This window comes from Mustela lutreola, chromosome 4 (assembly GCF_030435805.1).
Source record: "Mustela lutreola isolate mMusLut2 chromosome 4, mMusLut2.pri, whole genome shotgun sequence".
In the NCBI taxonomy this organism is placed as follows: domain Eukaryota; kingdom Metazoa; phylum Chordata; class Mammalia; order Carnivora; family Mustelidae; genus Mustela; species Mustela lutreola.
In genome coordinates, this window is record NC_081293.1 from 22,463,630 (window position 1) to 22,487,150 (window position 23,521).

Sequence of the window (23,521 nt, forward strand, 5' to 3'; positions counted from 1 at the left end):
TCCTGCTACTGAGCTTGTTAAGTTATTATAGAGAGAGTCACGTTATTTTTCTACTGGTGTCTTTTTATTAAGATAATCAGCTTCCTTTACACATGATGTTTCCAGTTTGGTAAGAGGTTTGGGGAGAGTGAAAATGACATCAATTTACATCTTTAAAGTGAAAAGTTAGGATTCAGTGACTGATTCCTTGGGACTCCCATTTACATGCTACTAATTAAGATGCATTTCATTATTCTTCATCAGAACTGAAGTGGTGATGTTCATACAGGTGACCAGTGTCTCATAAAACAGTCACGCTGCGAAAAATACGTCTTTGAAATAGGCTAACTGCCGTAATACACTCCTTATAATTTAAGAGTCTTCAAAGCCTGTGTCTGATAAGTCTTTAGCATTGTTAGGAAATGTGCAAGTGGGCTTTTATGTTTTCTGAATGTATAATCAGCATTACCCGTGTCACAGAGCCCCTACTGAAACATGAGGACATGCTTTAAACAAGAAAGAAATGTTTGTTGAATAAGTCAATGCATAAATTACAAGACAGCCTCCAGTGTTATGTAATTATTTATTTAACAAATTGATTAAAAGACTAGCTAATAATCAAAAACCTACCATGTGCTTGGTACCATCCCACAGGACCAGGAACATGGTCTTTTTGTCCTTGCTGACCTTATGTCTCTGTGTGGGAGACAGGCAGTAAAAATAAAATAATTTAAGTGGCAAGAAGTACAAAGATGACAGATAGGGTCATATGATGAAAGGTGTCTGAGGTAGCAGAAGGGAGGGTAACTCAGGTTGCTAGTGGCAGAGTTTCTCCTGGGAGAGACTGACGGATGATGAGAAGGAGCCAACCATGCTGTATCTGGGGGAGTGGAAGTGTGCTCGTGTGAGAAGGAGCACAGCAGCACGGAGAGGTCCTGGAGCACAGAGGAACATGGAGATAGGCAGCAGAAAAAGTCTGCCCTGGCTTATGTGGGATGATGAAGGCCGTGGTTAAGAAGTTGATTTTTTTTTTTTTTCCTAAAAGGCACTAGCAGGTTTTAGGGTGGTGACATGACCTGACTTGTCCTGGGCTGAGATCCCCATTGCTGGGCTCCAAAACCCATCACTACCTTGGGCCAACGCCATGCCTCCCAGGTGCTGACCACAGTTACTGACCAAGTGTGACAGACATATTAAAGCAGACTCATTCCTGGCATGCAGGGGACTCCTCCTTTGCTGACGTGGCTCAAGGACTCCCTGACAGTCCTGTTGGACCTTCCTCACACTGCAAGGCAGCCACCAAGCCTTCTTCCCTCTCTCCCACAAGTGTCACGGATGCTTCTGCGGGCTGCAGTGTGCTCCCTCCTCAGCCTCCCCATCTTCTCCTCCCAACACCCTTACTTTTGCAATCTTGTTCTACTCTTGGAAGCACTGAGATGAACTCAGGGATACAGAGACAATGAACAAATTCTTGGAGTTAAGGAGTTTAAAATTCCGTGAAGTAAAACTTCCATACAAACACAACATAGCAACGGAATGACTATAGGAATAATTTTAGCTGTGGAATCATGGTTATAATAATCATACAATCCTAATAATAATGGGAGTGTGTGCCAGACACAGTAGGGCCGTGAAAAAGTACACTGAACCGTGGTGGAGGCAAGTATGCCATCGGTAAGTGCTCGAACGACAGCTTGAACATTGCGTGCGTGGCCGAGAGAAAGGGTGTGTGTCCTGCGGGAGGGACAGAGCGCAGAGGCCCAGGGTCACACGGCTGAGGCGCACCCAGGCACTCCGGGGCTCTAGTGACCTCAAGTGCTCAGTGTAGCACCGGGACCAGCCGGCAGAGGCCACAGAGTGAGGCATGGGCCAGACCTGGGGCTCTGGTTTAGTAAATGAGGGCTGGGGGAGACAGCAGATTCCAAATGGACTAGGAGATTTGCCTTCTAGAAGGCTCTGTTTGGTGACTGTGGAAGAAAAGGGCCCTTTGTTAAGGCTTTGCATAAAATATCTAACATGCTTTTGAGAAAACCAGTGGCCTCTGAGTCATCACCCGACTGTTGCATCCCCAGAGGAATTCCGATCCCTTCGCCTGTCCTTCTCTCTGAACCTGGATGACTACAACCCGGATATCCCCGAGTGGAGGAGGGACATCAGCCGAGTCATCAAAAAATCCCTGGTGGAAGTGAGTGCAGAGGGTTCCTCCTCTTCCGGGGCCCATTCCCTCTCTGTCCTCCCCGCGCTGCACCGTGGGGGGCCCATGGGCCAAGAACTGCCAGGAAAGAGCCAGAGCCCCTGCGAGGTCGGGCAGGGGCCCTGCCTTCTGCGTCGCTGATCCGGGCATGGGCAGACACAGCCGAGGTGCTCCTGGCGGGGGGATGAAAGTGGGGACAAACACACGGTCCTTGTGCCTTGTGAAACTTCTGCTTAGAGCAGAAACACATGGGAATTTGTGACCATCTTCTTCCTACGGCAGGGTTCACGCTCAGCTCACTAGCAAGTGCACAGTCAGCCCCGGGGTCCCATACTGAAGGGCCACGGCGAGAATACCGTTAGTGAGGGTCAGCCCGTGGCGGTCAGTCCTCTCTCTCTGCCCGTGTTCTTTCAAAGGCATGTCTCCCCCGCCACAGCCCCAAGAGGACGGCTTTATTGTCCTCCTCCTGTGGGCAAAGCCGCTGAGGTTCAGAGAGGTTAAATAACTTGTTTAGGCCTCACAGCTGGTAAGTGATGAAGGCAGCGACGTGAAGTGAAGGTTCTGAGTCCAGGGTCTGGGCTCGTGCTATGAAACCCGGCCCCCCGTGGTTTCCGGAAGAACGGCGAGGCGGTGAGTTTTATCCCTGTCTGAGTAAGCAGACACTTTCATGAGTGAGGCCAGGAGTGGAATCAATGCTCGTGGAGCGGCTCAGATTTATGGTGCAAGCCCAGAAAATCAGAAATGAGCTCTCTCTCCAGGGCATCTTCTTAGCCTAACAGGAAAATCAGCGCAGGGTGTTTCATACATTGTTCCCTGGACGCAGCACTGGATGCCTTGTGACACAAAGTGCTGGTGGGATAAAGGCATTCAGATAAAGCCTGCTCCTGTCGGCAAAGGGCTGGCCTTCTCCATATCCTGCCACGGTCTCTGTTGACAGTAATGTCACACTGATGGTAGTCCCCAAACTCTGCTCCGTGCTTTGCATTTTTTAGCACATTTAATCACAAAGAAGTAGCTTACGATGTAGCTGCTGTAATCATTCCCATTTTACAGATGAGGAAACTGAACATGGAGACTTCAGGGAGTTCCGGTCGCGGCCACAGTTAAGAGTCAAACTCTGGAGTCAGTCTGCCCTCCTGGTTTCCTAACCTCTCCGTTCTACGGCCGTCCTTTGCTTTCTCACATGGAGAAGCAGGGATGCGTGGAACAGTGGGGTGGAGAAAGGCTGCGCCTAAATGCCACCTGGCCTTTGTCCTCGTGACTCAGCATGCGTGACCTCCGTGTGGCCAAACATCATGGCCACCAGGGGGCGCATCGACTAACCCGCAGGTGCCGCCCGAATCGCTCCCTTTGCCCTCGGAGCTGTTGGTCCCTGGTGTAACTACTGGTTTCTCTCCTCTGCTGTCCAAGAGAGATGACGTCCACCCCTCCGTGAGCCCACAGCCCCTTTCCTTCCACCTGTAGCATTCTAGAGGTCCATGGAGCTGCCCAATGCCCTCGGGGGACTTGCCAACCAGGCATTAGCTCAGCAGTGACCAGTCTTGCAGGCTGCTCTCTCTTCGCATTTGTAGTCAAGGGATCACATCCCCTGGGCTTCTACCTTTCCACCAGCTGTCCAGAAGCCTAGAAATTACTGCGCATCAGTATTTCCAGGCTGCTGCGTAGCATCATCAGCTTGATACAGAATAGACCATTTGGCTCAGCATCTCTCAGGTCAGGGTGTGCTGGGGCAGAGGGGTTGATCCCTTCCACTAGCAAAGGCTCCTTGTTCACCGCATCTCAGGAGGCCGCGGACCCGGCCCCGGTTCCTAGCCTCCCACCCTGTGTTTGAGATGAGCAGTGCCCTTGGCTACTTCCTTAAGCCCCAAGGAACCGAACTGTCTAGCAGACTCGAATAAACCCTCCCAGAAGTCCAACCCGGGGCCAGTTTATTTGCTGTTTCCTTCCTTTTCCCTGGGTAACAGAGTGGGGAATAAAAGCAGTTACCTTTACCTCATCAAATGGGGTCTTTCCGTTCACATTTCACAGTGAGATCTTTAATCAGACGCCATTCGAACAGCATTCTTGGACCTGATGAGGACGATTCAGACATAATCTCTGAGTTTAAATCAGGGAGGGCCGTAGAACAGCACGTTGGCTGTGACGGGGGCTGCTGTGGACTAAGTATCAGGCGACGGGAGGCAGCAGAGCACTGCTGAGGGAGGGCTGCACCGTCAGAGCCAAGCTGCAAGCTCTGCATCCCTGCAGGCTACCTAGATGACCTTGAGCCGCTGTTGACCCTCCTTGCCTCTGCCATCTGTTTGGCAGAAAGTGAAGCACTTTCTCCCACTTCCCTCAGGGAGAGAGCGCTCTCTCAGCCCCCGGGTACCAGAATGCACCACCTGGGAGTGCCACCGTCACAGGCTCCAGCCGCCTTGCCCCACGCCGTGTTCCTTTGCAGGAGGCTCATGTCCTGCCTGCCTGCCGGCTTGCCTTCCCCACCCTGCTCCCCTGCTACCCGTGGACCACTCTGTGCATCCTCCCCGCCTCTTCTGTGGAACTTATGTGAGCTTCTGTCTCTCTCCCTCTCAGGCCACAGGCATCCCAGCCCAGCACATCCTGGTGGCGGTGCTCCCCGGCTTGCCCACCGCGGCAGAGCTCTTTGTCTTGCCCTATCAGGATCCGACTGGAGAAAACAAGCAGTCGGCTGAGGACCTGGAGCAGGTGAGTCCCCCAGGTGACATTCAGCGTCCATAGGAGCCTGAGCCACACCCCCGCTGGTACCTGACCCCCCAGCACGGCGCTCTGGGGGATCAGGCTTGAGAATGAGGGCACTGACCGTTTGTGGTCCTCTGTTCGCTCCCAGAATCCACTGATTGGCACTACAGCCTCACAGTCAGGCCCGTGCAAGCGTGGTTATTGGAGGTGGTGGCTCACCTCCTCAGAAGGTATCTCCATGCTGTAGATTAGAGCACTGACAGGGAGTTTGACACATCGGTGGAAAAACGGGCCAAGATAGTAAGTGGGGGAAGAAAGCAAGTGGCTGAATAATACTTGGAAGTCAATCCCATTTATTCCTTTTCTGACTTGGATCACAAAAGTGTCATTAGAGTCAAACAACATGTGATGCATGATACTGTTTTTAAAAGGTATGACTTTTATACATCCCCTGAACCCTCTGTACCTCCACCAGGCTAAGAGGACCTGCTCTGTGTTTATAATAAATGAGGTAATCTTGGTTCCAGACCACCTCTGCTGGCTGTGTGGGGTCCGTCTTTTCTTCAGGTCCACTGCCTTTTGGAGAAGCTGACTGTGTGTGTGTGTGTGTGTGTGTGTGTGTGTGTGTGTGTCCTGCCCCCTTCGATCTCTTCCCCCTGCCTTTGAACTTCGAAGGAGTCTTTAATCTGTGTAGTGAGGTTGATTATTACCTTGTTCTTCTACGTTCTCTTCTTCCTCTTCCCATTCTCCTTCCCCTCCCCTTCTTCATCATCCGTTCAGTTAAAATCATCAGTCTTGGTCTGGTTACCCTGCTAGAAACTACATGAATTTGGTTTCTCAGAGCTTTCTGGCAGGAAGATTAAAAAATAGGATTCTCTTCTCAGACTCTGAATAAATATTGGCTTTCTCCGCTCCAGTATGTGGAGTTTTTCAATTTGTTTAGAATAAGCCCATAATCTAGTCGCACGATCTCTCGTCTTTGAAGATGGCTTGAGAACCTCCTATGACAGGCTTATTAACAACAACCCCAAATTACAGCCTGGCTCACCTCCTAGCACACACCCTCCTTTCAATGGCACTTTCTCACTTGGCAGAAGGCTCACCTCGGTAATTTTCTCCATGCGCAAGTAACGTAGGACAAAGCTGTCCTGGAAAGCCCTAGTGAACTCCATCTCCTCGCGAACTGCTGTTGAAGAGCGCGCGGGGGCAGGTCGTCCGGTCGGATTTGCATCTGACCCCACTCAGCCCTGGCACTCGGCTTCCCGCTATTTTCCACAAATTATTATCTACACCTGCAACTTTGTGGGAGAACGAAATGGATTGCTTCTTATCCCCGCCCCGCTGCGCACCTGCGGGAGAGGTAGATGGGTACCTAAGGGCCTGAGGTATGAGCACATGCAGTCGTTCCTCCTCCTGGAAATCGTGTCGAGCTTCCATGAAACTCGGGTTATAACCCTTTCAGGTATGGAAGAGAGTCCAGACTTAGAGCCAGCTGATTTCCGAGGCATCTCATCCTCTGGGCATCTCTGTTTCTCACACTTACAATTGTTTTTTTGTTTTTTTTGTGTGTTTTTTTTTGTTTTGGTTTGGTTTTTGTTTTGTTTTGTTTTTTTCTAAAAGATGTTTTCTTGAGAAATCTAGGAAGAAGAGGGGTATCTTCTGTAAAGTTTCTTTTGCTTGTGTAGGAATGTATCTTGTTTGGACTCTTCTCTGGAGCTCCTGTTCCCCTTCATTCTCTCTCTCATCTGACCACCCGCCTCCAAAGACACGCTGAGAATGGTGGACTGACCCTCTCAGGCTGCCTGGTGTCACTGAGTCAGAGATCTGAAGGCTGTGTGACTTAGCACTTGGCTAAGTGCTAAGTGCTTAGGGAGACCAGTCTTTTTATTAGAGAGAGCACAGGGGAGTGGGACACCTGGGGGCTCACTCAGTTAAGGGTCTGGTTTCAGCTCAGATCATGATCTTGGAGCAGGGCACCTGCTTCTCCCTGTCCCTTTGCCCCTCCCCTGGCTCAGCCCCCCGCCCTCCCCACGCCCCGCAAATAAATAAGATCTTAAAAAAAAAAAAAATCCAGAGAAGTGGAGAAATTAAAAAACAAAAAACAAGCTTTTAGTTTTAGCTCTGATATCCATTGTATCTATTATTTATAGACAAAGTAATTTAGGACTAGTAGGATCATGTAAATGAGCCAAAGTGACACAATCTATAATGCCCATTTCACAAGGTGTTTGAGAGAACATTCAAGACATGACATGCAACATACTTGACTCCTAGTAAATGGTCGGTAAGTGATAAATACATTCTGGATACATTTGTAACCATCTCGAAATAGGAAGAGGATATATGGAAATGCAATATGGGAGTTTAAGCTTGTGAAAGAGACTATTTGGTACGGTGAAGGGCACATATTGGAAGCAAGAGGCTGGCGAGAGTAAGAGGACCATGACCGCATGAGGTTATACAAAATGGAGAAGACAACAAGGACAGGAAGAAATGGGAGGAATGCACACGATGGACGACACAGGAGTGGGGGAGCCCCGTCTGAGTTTTCGTGTGCATTTGCAGCATGGAGAGTGAGCTACCAGGCTAGCTAGCATCATATGTCTGTTGAAGGAAGTTGCAGGAGCACGAGCCTTACCTGGGACTCTAACAAAACAAGTGCCACACCAGGCGTAGAAGAATGAGTGTCTTTGTCGGAGCGGATATTCTTACCGCTTTAAAATGTGAGGTAACAAAATCTACATATAAAACTGAGCCAGGTGTTGAGATGCTGAGAAGTGGGCTGCCATCGGAAACCTGTGGTTTTCAACCTCCGAGGGTTCTTTGACCTTTCTCTCTGATGCAGTCCCTTCCAAGAGAGGGCATTCAGGCCCCAGCACGGAGAAGTGACTTGCCCGAGGTGACACAGCTCTTCAAGAGAACGAGATGCTACTTGGGTTTCTGCAAGAAGCTCAAGCCTGTGGCCCCCGACTCTGTGCACCACCCTCTCCCCGCCACCACAGACGTGGATTGGAAGCCGCTTTGCTTCCATGGGTCCCAAACGACCAAGGCTGTTGCACCAGGAAGTGAATGAGAAATGTTTTGTTTTGAGTTTTTGTGTCTTTTTTTTTTCTTTTCTTCTTTTAACTTCTGATGCAGTTGAGAGGGAGCCGGTTCAAACCAGGTTTAAGCAAAAACAGTGAAGCTAGGAGCTTATTTTATGGAGAGGTCCAAGGATACAGTTCAAGCATGGGTTCCTTCACTGAATTCAGAGCCACTCAAAAATGCCACCAAATACTCCCCTTGCTCCCCCTTTCTCCATCTCTTCTCTTTGTTTCTCCATGGGGAGTCTGCTTGAGAATGAAGCCAGTGGGCAGGAAGGCAAAGATGGCCACAGGTGGCCCCTGCTTCTGTTTAGCTGGCCTGTTGCCACATCTGCAAATCAGTGCCTCTCTCTCTCCCAAGAGCAACAAAAGAACTCCCGTGGACAGTTCTCGCTGGCCCGGCCTGGGAGAAGTGAGCATCTCTTACCTCGTCCCTGTGGTCAGGGGGACAAAGTGCTGGCTCCAACCACTCAGATGTTTGATGGGCTTCCTGGATCATGGATTCAGGAATCTTCTCCAGAATCAAGTGGACAGAGAGTGGAGAAGGACAGGATTCCCCACAGAAAAAACAGGGAGAGAGAATTAACACCAGGCTGACAAAAGCAGCTGATTCCCTTTGTAGTAAATTCCACAGAAACTTTAAAGGAATGCAGGGCAGAACTAAACAGAGGAAGAGATCCTTCCTGCCACGTGCCCCCCCATCCCAGGCCCTCCCCAAGGTCTGCACTCCAAATCCCAGCTGGAACTTGGGAGGGGCTGACCTTATCCCTGTCTTGATGCTCTGGCTCCTTTCTTGTAAGCATACTACACAAAACCCCCAGTGGGGGAAGAAGTGGGACCCCGGTCAGATGGGCCCAGGGAAACCTGCAAGAGGAAGGTCCCGGCAAAGGGCTCTTGGCTCTCCTCCCTTAGCCTTCCTAGGGGAGCAGCCATGCTGGCTCAGATCAAGCTATCTTGTCTGTGAAATAAATTGAAAATTCCTCACAGTGAGAAGTACTTGACCCTGTTATCCGGCTAACCTGGGCAGGGTTAATCAAGTGACCCCTGTCTTGGAGGGTTCCACCAGTCTTTACTACAGATCCCTGGGGAGCGAGAAAAGGCTCACTTGCCCTTAGCTGGCCTCATCAGGGAGAGCACATCCTGCTGCCCCAGCAGCTCAGGTATGGAGCAACGCCCCCCCCCCCCCGCCCCCGCCTGCACTCCCTCGCTCCTCTCTGAGTCCGCAGAGGGGAACAGATTTGTATCTGGCTGTCCCGGAGGGAGGGAAGACCATCATGTTCTATCAAGATTGTTTGTGACACTGCGCTGGAGAGATAGGGAGCCTACATGTCATCTTGCAGGATCCTTAAAGGGCATGAAACATTTACAAAGAAACAAGAAGATTGTGGAAAAAATGTCAACCACCAACACTGAATTTCCTCCTTGGCTGTTTCTGTTACCATATACCTTTGATCAGTGGAAAATCCAAAATCCAGAGAAAGGAAAGGTGCCTCGGCTGCATTTTAAGGAATTCGTTTAAATGGTAGCATTTAAAGATTCATTATGAACTGTAATCGATCATCTCGGACTATTACCCATATAATCTACCCTGTGCAGATTTTTTAACATGGGGAGTTCGATTATAGAAATACCCTGGAGTTCCCAAGGAAGACCATTAAAATAGGAAACTATAAATGGAAGGTGATCAGGTAAAAGTTGGACTGGAAGGAATATGGCCAAGGGAAACAAATTTAGAGCTGGTGATGGGGAATACCGGGAAGGAGATATGTACAACCCAGGTGTTTCTTCAGTATATCACCCAGGAAACTTCTCAGGCACTTTAATCGAGATGGTTCTCTGCTGCTAACAATGAAAGGACTTGGGTAAGCTAGTGTTAGGAAGAATGAGTGTTTGGTTCCCTTGCCAGCCTCGTGATTTTATCCAAAAATTACGTTGTATGAATTGGAAAAGTTCCTCCTTTGTTGAATCCGAAAGGAAGATTCTTCAGTTGCTGTTTCCAAGGACCTTAATAATATAATAGGATCAGGAGTGACGAGGTGGGTTAGCTCCAAGGTCATTACAGGCAACTATCTCTGAACATGGCACCAGAATGCTATTTACGTTCAGTAGGGTTTGCATACCTCGCGCCAGCTTCAGAGATAAATGTTAGCATTCTGGCTTTGTGCAACTTTATCATTGGGAAGTCTGCCAAAGACCATTTTGCATCTATGGTATCACCTTGTACCACTTGTTTGGCTTGTATGTTTTGTAAATTTACCTATTGCTCTGTTCTTAAACTTACCGGTTTTCATGTTTCAATATTTAACGTGTTTCATTCTTATAACCTGAGAGTGTTTTCTCCTATTGGTTACAATAAACATTGATTCAGCATTAAATTTGCTCCTTGTTGGCAGCCATCACTGCTGTGGACTATTTCCAGTTCATTTCCTGCTGGATACATGGTAGGCGGTTACCCGTGTGCCTCTTCTGTGGGAAGAACCATGTGACTAATTGTGGCCAATGAGTTGGGAGCGGAAGTGATTTGTTTCCTTGCAAGGGGAAGTATTCAAATGCTGGTTATAGACCCTGGAGGGCTCCTTTTCCCTCCTGTGGTGCTGTGGACAGAAACATTGGAGGGCACAGCTCCTCCAGCCTGTATCCCTGTGGGATCTTAATGAACACAGCACCACCATCCTCCTGTGGTGGGTGTGAAGTGTGACGCAGAAATAGACCTTCATTGTTGGAACCCTCTGAGCCTTTAACCCTGTTACCCCAGCCTAACCTAGCCTGTTCTGATGTCCGTACTTACATTTTATATTTTGTGAATGCCCCAGCATTAGGTGTTTTCCCTGTAGCAGCTCCCTCCCACTACTCCGTGCCGATGGTAACTTTCCGAGTGTTTTTATTGCATCCCCACTGTCTTTTTAACTGGTGCTTCAAGGGAAGTGTGGGCTGCCCTGGAGTCCCAAGCAGAGTCCACCAGTGGGCAGATACCAAGGCTAATATGTTGTTTCTTTGGTTGTGATTGTTTAGAAAGAGAATAGAAAATGGACTACGTAGGAGAGCAGCAGGAGAGGGCTAACAGCACAAAGGGTACGTGCAGTTTGCTAAGACAACACACTTTCCCTGGCCGGAGAAAGAAAAATAAATATATTGAACCGGCTTCAACAAGTTTGGTGTCCCTGGAGTCACACGTTCTCCCTCTTAGTCTCTATCATGCAAGGTTCTGTTCTCCCCATGTAGGCTACAGTCACCTGTTCTCCAGATTCCAGTTTATGCCACCCTTTCACAGCCAAAGTCTCTCCCAACAGTACAGACTATATTGATTCCTGAGCAGAATATGGCAGACCAGTGGAGAGGGCTGGCAATTGCCTGTTGGCGCAGCTCGTACTGGGCAGCTGTCCTGGGACTGGGGTGATGAGTGCTCCTCAAAGACGAATAAGAGATGGCAGCATAATTAATGAAATGCTGCAGTGGTGGTGTTTTTTTTTTTTTTTTTCTCTTTAATTTCTGAAACCTGCTTAGCCAGCCCTCTTCCCACATCTCTCTTGCTCTCTCCTTTTGTCAGCTGGTTCAAGGAAAATGTTTTTAACAAAATGCCCCAGCATTAGGAATCAAACAAAACTGAAGTCTGGTGTCAGCTCTTCAAATATTAACTTAAATATTGGGTAAACTTAAATGGGTCCTGTAAGCTCCATGGTCCTTCCCATGGAGACACCAGCACTAACACCTAAGACATTCTCTGTTAGAAAAATACTGAGACATAGGCAGCTTTGCCAATAAAAAGTGTTCAGTGCAGATATATTATGTATATGGTGTATATACCTGGGTATATTTTATGTATAATATATAACAACTCGTGATCTGATGGAAAATACAAAATAAACAATTCTTCAAATAGCTTGAAAAACATTTAAAATTGTAAAAGTCTGTCAACAATTTTGTACTCACTTATTTGAGTAGAGAATTACACGGTTCTAATTGAGATTATTCTTGTATGCGATGTACGTTTCATTTAATTTTGTTTCTGTGCGTGATTTCTTCCCCATAGATACGTGTTCTTTACTGCGTGTCCTTTCACGCAAGTTAAATACATGAAACATACTTCCTGCTACCAGATTATCTTGGCATAGCCTGCTTAGTTTTGTACATGATACAGATAAATCCAATGAAGCAATGTTATAAACCAAAACAAATCCTGGAAGTTAATTATTTTCACAAAGAATTCTCCCAGAGATTATAAATTAGAAATATGTTGTTCTGATGAAGGCTTTCTTCTGGTTTAGTTATTTGTACCTCTCACTTGAGGAGAAAGCATCCTCAGGAATAAGAAGTAAATATCACATCAACTGGTTGAAAGAGAGAAGTCTTTCTCTTGCGAATATATATTTCCCTCTTGCCCACATGATGGACTCTGCAAAGCAGTGCAGTTCATAAATTACTTCTGAGAAGTCTTTCCCATTTGAGTTAAAATATTCCTCTGCAAATATAAATATAGATATATACACATATATATGCATATGTATGTAAATGTGTACATTTCACACACACATACATGCACACACACACAAACATATTCCTGGGTGTGTGTCTGTTTCATTAGCAAAAACCTTGCTGAATGACCTCTACCAGAAATCCTGCCAGATTCCCATAAATTTACTTACCAAGTAAATTATAAGGTAGAATACAAGTCTATACATTGCAACACTTTAGAGATCACACAGGGAAAGTGTTCTGCACAGTCTATGTTAGAAATCTATTCCTGTAAACCTGGAGCATTCCAGAAGATTCCCCGAGCCCAGGAAAAAGAGAAATATAGAGCCTACTATAGAGGAGAAAGTTGTTTTCACCATAAGTGTATCACAACCTTGTTTTTTTTGCATGGTTTGCCAAGTGAAAGCATTTGAGATGCTGAGTTTGCACAGGATCCCAGGTGCTGGACCGCGGGTCACCGAAAGTCGTCCCAAGTTCCTGTGGTTAAGCAAAGTTCATCTGCAGGGCAGCTCAGTTCCATTATCCATCGGGGGTCTGCCAAGGACTCTGCTTCAAAACAAAGCCATCAGGCCCTGCTTAATTGATAAAAGGATCAATCGAAGGTGTCATTTTGGCTACTCAGTAGGCTGAGTGAAACGACGCATTTTTATAGAAGGAAAAAAAAAAGATTGTTAAAAAGCATCTAATTAGACCTAAATAGCATATTAAGTAAAATATTAAATTGATTAGAATATTAAAAATAAAGTAAGATAAAAATAATAGGAGTGTGGTTTTCCCTGAAATTGTTTTCAATTTCAATTTCAATTGCTTTTCAGAAATTGTTCAGAAGGATAAGAAAATGGGGCTGGATTCTCTACTTCAAACAAGTGAACAGAACAGAGTTTTACCTTTTCTGTCAAACCTACCTTTATGCTGTTACTACCCAAATATGGTTCTTTGCCCTTTGTTCAGGTTCACTATTTCAAGGCCCAGAATCCCATAGGTCTGCCCAGTACACACGGGTGTCCGCCTGGGGAGTAGGTTAGCTAATATCCATAAGCAGGGAACAAGGATCGGCCAATGCATCACTTAGATTGTTCCTACAGTTCCTTCCAACTGTATAATTTATTATTTTAGTGGAACTATATTTGCAGTTCAGCAAATATTCATAAAGTGTCTATTCTGTGAAAAACCACACAGTACAGTCAGGGGAAGGGGAAGGAGATGGTGGATTCCACCATCAAGAAGTAAAATAAATGCATACAGACCTCCCCAGAATGGATAAATTGTACATAATTACTTCTTTTAAGTCTTCGTGTATTATAAATGTTCTTTCAAAAAAACTGGGGTGAGTTTTCTAGGATAACACAGGATAGTTTTTTTAAGAGCAGAAATGTTTGCATTTACTAAGAGTGTGTCTTGTTTTGTAGCAATTAGGATGTAAACTCGGGTCATGCTTTAAAAATCACTGTGTGTGCATATTCCAGAATAAAATCTCAAACTCACACAAGACTCATTTCTAGAATTCACAGGTATCAGGTTAGGCTGCCTCGGTAAGTGCAGTAAATATTTCGCAGCCTATTTGTTCATTGGAAGGACTAGCACGTTTGGAGACGCTCACTGTAACCCTTCTTCTTTCAGATATCAGAACTGCTGATCCACAAGCTCAACCAGAACTCGGTGCACTTTGAGCTGAAGCCCGGGGTCCAAATCCTTGTCCATGCAGCCCACTTAACAGCAGGTCAGTTTCCATCCAGGTCCCTGCTTCTCGCATGTGGCTCTCACAAAGGGGAATCCCAGTCTGCTTTCTCAGCACAGATGAAATGATGGCACTGCTAATGAGAAATATGGACGCCCGTCTTTGGAGGTTCCCTTGCTTCAGGTTTTTGCCCTCATAGGGACCCAGAAGACAGCAGCATAAGGAGACTTTCCTACTTAGTCACTGGCCAAAACTGTCAGGCAATCACCTAAATACTTGCTCCTTATCAACAGGAATCTTGAAAATAAAGTTAAACTTACAATAACTTTTTTCCCCGATCTTTTGGCAAAACCTTAATTTCAGTTATTTACGTTATAAAGAATTTTCTTTATTTGAGTTTTAGGATAGTGAGTAGGAATAACTGGAACTTAAGCACTGCACAGGACCATAACCAAGATAAACCCTGAGTGGGTCATGTATGATCTTAGGATCATTAATCTTCTATCTTTTCGCGACTATGTAGAAATCTCAGTGATAATTCAGATAATTCCAAGTGTATAGAAATAGATACTATTGTGTTACATTAATACTAAATTAACAGTATTTATTGAGTACTTATTCAGAGTATAGTTCTGGTGCTGCATGGTATACAGAAGCTAACAGGAAATGGTCTTTATCCTCAAAAAACATAATCTGAATGGAGTGTGGTGTCGTCTGGTGGTCACAGTTGTGGTGGTGTGGTGGGGGCAGGAAATGGGCAATGGTGGAGTATCTCAATAAGTACAATAAATAAATGCTTATAGAGAGAGGCAATACATCAGCACTTAGATTTTTGCAATTCTGCAGCCAGATCATTGGTTTCAGTCTTAGTTCCCTCACTTGCCGTATAGACCTTGAGAAGAGACAACTTCTCAAAGGCTTCAAAATGGCACCAACACCTATGTCTATGAGGTTGTGCAAGGGTGAAGTTAATTCAGTCAGTGCACTTAGAGTAGTGCCTGGCACATAGTAAACTATTGTTTTCCTTCTATTTTTTTAAATTTTATTATTAACAATCAAAATTGTATAGGAAATTTGAAAACTGGAGATTCTGGGGGTGTGCCTAGGTGTAGAGGAAGACCAAGTAGGTTGGCTGCTGGCCTCTTTTCTGTTTCTTTTCTGTTTGGATCATCTCTCTCTCTCTCTCTCTCTCTCTCTCTCTCTCTCTTTATTAGGGTTTCATGAAATACTTTGTTTAGAGAAAATCCCACTGCCTTAAAACCAAAAATAAATGTTTAAAAGTCACTGTTGTGACCACAGGATGGCAGAGGAGCATGGAAGTATGCCAGGCTGCACTTTGTACTTAGTTTGGTGGGCTCTGGGAAGTCATCAGGGTGTTTGAATGGCAGGGGGACCGACTTAGAGTGTCCCTTGAGGAAGGTGACTCTTAAGAGCTGAGAGGATTGAGGAGGGCTGGTCTTGTATTCTCCAGGCTGCCATCCTAAGTCCTCTATTGAACAGGCATTTGGAGTGCCTCCCCACTCTGAGCCAAGCGATGTTCTCGGCATAGGATAGGGTCTGTGCCTTCACAAAGCTTCCGTCACTGGGGAAGGCTACTTGGGGAACAAAGTAATAAACGCTACTTTCTGAGTTGTACTGCTGGTGAGCATGCCATGAAGAGAAGGAGAAAGTGTGAGAACATAGAGAATTATGCAAAACCTGTGAGAGCAACCTTTAAGCCTAAGGCATGAAAGAAAGCTGCCAAGTTATCTCAGGGCATTTGATGATCTAGGTTAGCTGTTTCCTACCAAAAGGTTGACCTTCAGTCTTCGGTGGACATTGGTGACACATGGCAATTACACAGGGCGGGTTGTATTGGAAAACAAAGTTCAAAAGCATCAGCTATAGTCATCCTGATAGCCAAGCCACTGACAGATTTTTCAAATGAGTGGCAAGTAACAACTTGAAATTGTTTTAAATAGATCCACTGATTAATTTAATTAGACAGCCCAGCCTGTTGAGGTGGCAGACTGAACCTTATCAGCCTCTCCTCCAATAGCTGGAGCTACTTGTTCCCTTTCATTCCAGAGGTTAAAAACATCTGAGCCTGATGTTCCATACTGAATTCTGGATTTGCAGGGATGTGGCCAACTATTCCATCCTTTGTAGTCAAAATTTGCTTTACAGCTAGACAGCTTCTATGTGAACGCTATCTTTAGGCAACATATTTGCTATGGGTTAGCTTGATTTATTAGAAAAGACTCCATTACTGTTTACCAGGAAAGGGGACCCTCGTAGGTTAAATGAGATAGAGAACTAACCCTGCCCATCCAGCTCTGAAGGCCACCTGCATTTCCTACCTAGGCTTCCTCCCATACCCCCATATTCATCTTCTGTTATTTCATGTGCCGGATTTTTATTTAACTGTTTTTCACATCACACGCCGGAAATGGTTCAAAATATCTTGCTGAATTTGGAACCTTATTTTCAATGTTACTGAAGGAAGTGTTCCTGTAAGTGGTGCCTGGTAGAGCTGGGATCAGACTTCAAAAAAAAAAAAAAAAAAATAGGGATCAAAAAAGTGGTAATGAGCTAAAACTTGTTTAGCCAGGGCTTGGCCAGGGAAACAGATACAGGAAAGACCAGTAAAGCCATCAATGTGGGATTCATAGTTCCCCGTGGGAAGGAAAGTCCATTCCTGGTAACCATGAACGGTTAATTTCACCACTGTAAGTTCCAGATGGCAAGGTTGGGAAGATCTGGAAAACTTCTCCAATTAATGTTCACGGTTCATTCCATCCCTGGGAACTTGGGGAACAGGACTCAGATCTCCGGGAAGAAGAGGGTGGCCCGAAGAAGGTATGTTAACTGGGAACTCATGTAAACACACTGATATTTGAAGACTTCCCACAATGGAGATCCATATGATGAAAGATTATCGAGAGACTAAAATTAAAAAATAATTTGAGGCAAAACCCCAGTGACTATGCAGTTGGGAGAAAGGGAGAAGTCTTTTGACTTCCAACCATTGTGCATTGTTCAGGGTTCTTCTCTGTCAGATTGGATAGTAGGACTTTATGGCAGGATAATTCCAAACCTTGATTAGCTGGTATTATTGATGATGATACTGATCAATGATATTGATACTGATCAATGATATTGATCAGTATCATGACTGGCTCATAGAGTACAGATGGACTTATATGTGAATAATCAGCTCCAGTTTGAAGAGTAAAGGGAGAGGACATCAAGGGCTGAGGGAATAATGGAAGAGGAAACTTGGGCTGTGTTGAGTGTTGCCATGTTCTTCACAAGAGCAGTAGAGTTGGTCATACCCACAGGTGCAGCGTCGCTCTCAGCCTGACTGTCACTACAAAAGACAAGGCTTTTGTGAAGATGGGCTCTCTTAGGTGCCTCTGGTGAAGAGGGAAGCATGTGAGGGATCTGGTTCCCTGGGAGTGCCCCTAAGTTGGCCCTAGCCATCAGGAGAGTGCCCTAAGTCAGCCTTGGCCATCTGATTGTTGTAAACTATTTGAACAGAGTAGTAGATTGGGTCTACCAAGACACTGGGGGAAATTCTCTCACACTTAGAAAAAATGGCACACTGGGTTGGAGATAATGGATTGAGACACTTGCCACACTTTCTCTGATTAAGTTAAAATCAGCACACTCCTGTTTGGCTGGGAAGAGAAGGATGAAGATACGTGGGGAAAAGAGGAAACAGTGAGGAAGAATATTTGATGCCGAACTTCTACCTCACTCCTTTTCCCTTCTTTTCATATCTCCTACAGACAGGAGGACATAAAAATTAAAAAAAAAAAAAAAAAAGGAAAAGGACCACTGTTTGCAACATTTCATGTCTCATAAGCAGGATTGCTAATACCTTCCCAGGGACCATTACAGCCGCTGCTGCATCCCATTAATTGCCCAGCAGATGTTCGGCAGCCTTCTTTTAAAAATGTTTGAGCCAGAGTGTGTTGCTAGTGAGAGAGGCAGTGCATAATTTGTTTTGTCTCCAAGGAGAAAGAGCTGTCTTCTTTCAGGAATTTACTGGCCTTATTTTGTTTTTCAAATTCAGTTCCCTGTTTGCTTTTATGGGAGCACTAGGTAAGCGCTTCTCGGTCTGGACGTCATGAGAGACTGGATGTAGGCTGTTCGCCCACGTTCTACCTGGGAATTAGTTAGCTTTGGTGTCTACACGGATCTCAACTTGGAACCAGTCCTTGTTTTGTTCTTCGTGATTCCATGCTTCTCCCTTTCTCTTCAGTTCCTCCTGAGAGCTTGCCCACTCAACAACGATGTTTCTGAAATTCTCTTTGTGGAAAAAAGGGATTTGAAATTACGTATGAATAGGGTGAGAATGAGAAGCCCTTAAGGAGAAGTTGAGGGAGGGCTGGGACCTGCATAAGCTCTTTTCGGCTTTGGGGACCTGAAAGCATCCCATCCGTGTTTAGCAGACAAAGATCATGACGTTACACAGCCCAGAGAGAGGGGAACAGGAGTACAAATCGATCAAGCCAGGCCCTTGACTAGAAATGCTGGTGTTCTGACTGAAGTGTACCTTTCCTCATGCTGTTCCCAAGCGAAATACTCTTCCCCCATCCACCACCTCTCTCCATCTCTTGTCTCTTTGTATTTTAAGGGTCAGCTCAGGGCCAGCATTTGCATGGTGTCTTTCTAGAGACTTTACTAGAAAAAAACCACTTTTACTACTTTTACTCTTCTTACCATCTATCTCTTCTCGGAGCACACATGGATTTTTAAAACCTATATTTGTCTGAGGATGATGATGGTAACCATTGTACCTCGTAGAGAACACACATGTCTCCGGTGCTCAGTAACTGTGACTTTTGTAAGTAATTAGGTGTGTCGTCAGATATATTCAAAATCCCATTCCCTCCGTTAACCTTTAGGTTCAGTTTGCTCAATTGCGAACCTGCTCCCTGACATGCTGCTTCTTACCAAACAATTGGTGAGGGGAGACTTGCCTTCATGTACCCAACAAGCATCTGAGGAAAATGCATCTCATGTTTCTCTTACATCAGGAATCCCTTCAGGAAGTGGGATAGTTGTTTGTATGCACATTGTGGGAAATGAGCAGGTTGAAGAAAAATTAGAGTTCTATATCTCGGAATAAGAGAACCTAGAGATGCAGTGAGAAGGAGAGCTATTCCTGAAGGACCCTGTGGCAAGTCTGTGTTTCAGCCTTCATCTCCTTGCTTTGGTCACTGGCGGGAGTGTTTCCCCACATGGAAGAACAGCCTCACTAATGGTGGAGCTCAGGGTCAACACCTTCAATTGTACTCTCCTGACCTTATCAAACCAGACCTTTTTCACATCTTTTGTGACATCTTCCTGGAGCTCTCTCTCATCTATGCCTTTACCCTGGCCTTCAATATTTTAATTTGTAATATTTTTGTTTATCTATACTCTTCCACACTTTAAGAGCTATGATGTCACCCTAGGGAGAGTTTTTCCAGTAAGAATCGCAGGACATCTTCACATCTAATGCAGAGCATTTGATCTCTGCAGGTACTTATGGAAAAACAAACCTAAGCTGTTAAGAAAATACCCTCGAAATGCCAATAGTTTTCTCATTGCCCCTAGTAACTTGGAATTTACTCAAGGGTGAGGTCTGTTTCCAGTTTATCATCTCTTCTTCACAGGCTTCTGTGCCTCACTTTGCAATTACGCCTTCACTCACTCCACACTGGCTCGACCTGAGGCACAAAAATGATTTGCACGAAACTTTACTAATTCTAAATAAAGAAGAAGGAGAATATTCCATGCAGAAAGCTCAAGAAAGATGAGCCTTTATGTTGAATCTGAATTTGCCAAGGAAAGAGAAAATAACCATGGCACGTTGAGGCCTTGAGGGGCTATGTTGAGCAGAGGCAAAGCAAAGTGACATGTGATTTCTGAACAAAGTGATACACAGTTTGACATGGTTTGGGGTGTCTAGAGATCTATCCTTAAATACTCCTAATTGGTGTATCTCCTGAAGGTGAAAGTATGAGCAGAAGAAAGAGAGAGGGATAAATTCAGGAAGTCAAATATGCCATTATTTGATACTCCATTCATATTATAAATGGTTACTCATCGTCCACACAGACTAGTGAGACAACCCTCATTACTGCATTCTTGAAATTACCAAGAATGTTGAATATGGAAAAGGAAAGAAGGGGCAGATGGAAGGGATTTTTAAATAATAAGTTTGGGCAACAGTCAATAATTCTTTCTCTCTTTAACGAAGTATCAGTGCATTTTATAAGACCTTTTCAACCCAAGAGGGAAGAAGAGATGGTAATTTATCTGATAGCGATGGAGACTAGAAGTAGGAGCCCCTTTTTTTGGTTGCCACAGATTAGTGGTTCGTGTTGGGTTTGACGTCATCAAGCGTAGGAGTGGAAAACCCCATCTGGAGGCTGGAAATAAGAGGTTGAAACTCAGGGGAGCCCAGGAGCAGACTAGACATTCAACTCAGAGCTTTGATTTGCCACCTTTTAGCAGGTTCCTGGGTAGAAGGGATCTGCTGACAATGGATAGATCAAAGCCCTGATTCTGGTACAAATCTCCCAAGCTACTTCACACCCTGTATCTTTGGTGCTGTGAGGACCCATGGTCCTGAGTAAATTCGGTGTTTATATTTGAGAGTGAAAGTAGAGGAAAGCAACTTAAAAATGTGTCAGCTCTTTCAAGGTAGAAGAGATGAGCCTCTGCACGAGAATGAAAATTACTCAGCCAGCAAGCAAGGGGTAACACTGACATCTTATTTAGAACACAACATCTAACCAGATTGATTCATACTAAATTACAAACAACAGGACTATGGGGATGATTTGCATTTCACTGGAGTGATTTATTGGACAAATATACTGAAATTTAGCTGGTAGGTAGGGGCTGCTCCACAGAGGAGCTAGAAGAGCTAGAAGGGCTGGAACTGATCCTTCCCTCAAAACAGGTATGGTTGGAAAGACTCCATACAAGCTAGTGTAGACCATCCCAGTGATAAAGCGATAAAGCAGCTGTTCTTTTCTTTTTTTTTTTTTTTTTTTAGTTTTATTTATTTATTTGACAGAGAGAGATCACAAGGAGGCAGAGAGGCTGATAGAGAGAGAGAGGGAGAAGCAGGCTCCCTGCTGAGCAGAGAGCCCAATGCGGGGCTTGATCCCAGGATCCTGAGATCATGACCTGAGCTGAAGGCAGAGGCTTAACCCACTGAGCCACCCAGGTGCCCCAAAGCAGCTGTTCTTGACCTGACTCTACATCGCAGTGATTTCAGCAGCTTCACAAAAATAGAGATTTTTCAGGTCTCCCTGCACATACCCTGAATCTGAATCCCAAGGAGTCATATCCGGAAATCTGCATTTTTCACAAGTTCCCCCAATGAGACAGGTACAGCCAGGCCTGTCCCCCATGCTCACCAGACTCTCCAGCAGAACACTGCACAGACACAACTCCATCTGCACAACAAGGGGAGGTGCACGCGCACATGGCTATCACCAGCAATAAATCCTATTTACAGCTCAGGGCATCCACTAAAGGAAAGGCATGCATTTAACAAAAAAAGAGTCTGTGATATTAAGTACAGGAGGAAATTAGTAATAAACATTAAAATCTAATTTTTCCGCGTATCTGGAGCCAACCTAATTGGCAGAACGGGTAGCCGAGAGTGGGAGGAAGGAGAAAAAAAAAAAAAAAGGAACATATCTCCAAATCTGAGCTCTCCTCTATCCATAATCTAGATGAATGGCAAAGGCCAGCCAAGAGCTGTGGCCGTGAGGCGGTTGAAAAATGATTAAAGTGTGAACTAGAATCTTAGTGGCAGATGTAATTGAATAGCCATGAGTTTTATGAAAGTTGAACAAATTATATTATCTAGATGCTATTAATGTGCTAGTGTGAGCAGAAAATGATCCATCTGCATCTCCCTGTGGTTTTACATGTGTGTGAGAATAAGGGTGCTCTACAGCCTTTGGCTTTCCAGTGGGGTCTCTGCTTTTTGGAGACTTGGATATGTATGATAAAAAATGTGAAAGGTTAATATTTCTCAAAGGAAGAGATTCAAATTCCAGTTTGAATTAAAAAAAAAATTAATACACGGTAACCTCCCAACCTCTCCTGTCTGTCTAACAGTCCCCTGATTTAAGCTGTTGGGTTTAGGAAAGCTGTCCTTTGTCAAGGGTATGCGTGGGTTTTTAATAAAATTGTTATCTTGTGTGATCTTGGCCCTCTGTGGTTGCTGCTGACTGGTTCAATTTCTTTCTTTCTTTTTTTGGTTTAATAAAAAGATATTATCACGGATATATTAGAGACTTCAGTCTCTATTCAGTCTCTGTATATTAGAGACTTCAGTTAAAGGGCTTCAGTGGCTACCCTTGGATATGTTATGAGTAAATGTGGGAGGGGAGGAAGAACCAGAATTTCAGCCTAGGTCGGGATACATCATGAATTCTGCCTGACAGTTTCACGTTGAGAAAGATCCTTTCCACTTGAAGGCAAAATTAGCATTAGTCGAGAAGCTTTAGAAAATATAGTATCATCTAAGCCACATCATTCTGCATGCAGATGCCACATTGTGGAGTTGTGCGGCTCTGAACTGTAAAGTGAAATAAATTGTTGCAGTAGCATTTTCCATTTAGGGATGAAATTAGTACTAGTGAAATTCTTCCACAGCCAATAAATTCATCGTGTCCCTTTAGTCTCTGGTTGCCTTGTTATCTACACAGTTATTATTTATAAGTCTTTGTGAATATAGTCGCCCTGGTAGTATTTTTCCTTCGACTTTTTTGCCCCAGATTAAAATATATATATTTATAGATAATTATAAATATATTTATATATAAATGTGAGTGTGTGTGTGTGTGTGTGTGTGTGTGTATTTTCCCTCTGCAAATGTTTAGGCTTTTCACATCATGTGGATCCACTGGCTTCTGACAACTACTAAGCCATTATGGTGTTATGGCAAGTAAGAACAGATGCCAAGATATTTAAATATACCCCTTTCGCCAGTGCAGTTACCTGAATGTGATACTTCCATAAATATACCAGGGTCCAGCACCGAGGTTGCTCTTTAGCTTTAATTCTTTCTTCATCGTTTTTTTTCTAAGGTTTTTCTGGACCCATTAAAAAAAGTGTTCAATATCTACCTGGTAACTGGCCTGAGTTGGTAAGAAACACCAGCTGAGGTGTTACTAGAAACTCTTGGGTGGAAAATGGTTAAGGGGGAGTTATCAGATGAACCATTCAGAGAAAGGGTACAAACATGCATCACATTGGAAATAGGTAGAAGTAATAAGTAGTTAGGATGCACCAGATACAGTTCCCCAAGGGGAAGGCAAGGCACATAGTCCATAGAAATTGGCAGGAAATAGAAGGCAGGAGAACACACGTAAAAGACAAAGACACCAGAATCTAGGACAAGCTACCTTTTAGACA

General features: G+C 44.9%; 1 protein-coding gene across 5 annotated transcripts in view; it reads left to right on the top strand.

The window, feature by feature from the left end:
* Positions 1-23,521, top strand: part of SORCS1 (sortilin related VPS10 domain containing receptor 1) — a 512,629-nt gene that overhangs the window by 477,030 nt on the left and 12,078 nt on the right. For all 5 annotated transcript variants that reach the window (XM_059173260.1, XM_059173256.1, XM_059173258.1 and 2 more), the window contains exons 22-24: positions 2,052-2,164; positions 4,745-4,876; positions 14,047-14,146. In XM_059173260.1, the coding sequence (XP_059029243.1) occupies positions 2,052-2,164; positions 4,745-4,876; positions 14,047-14,146 (345 nt within the window). The remainder of the gene's footprint in view (positions 1-2,051; positions 2,165-4,744; positions 4,877-14,046; positions 14,147-23,521) is intronic.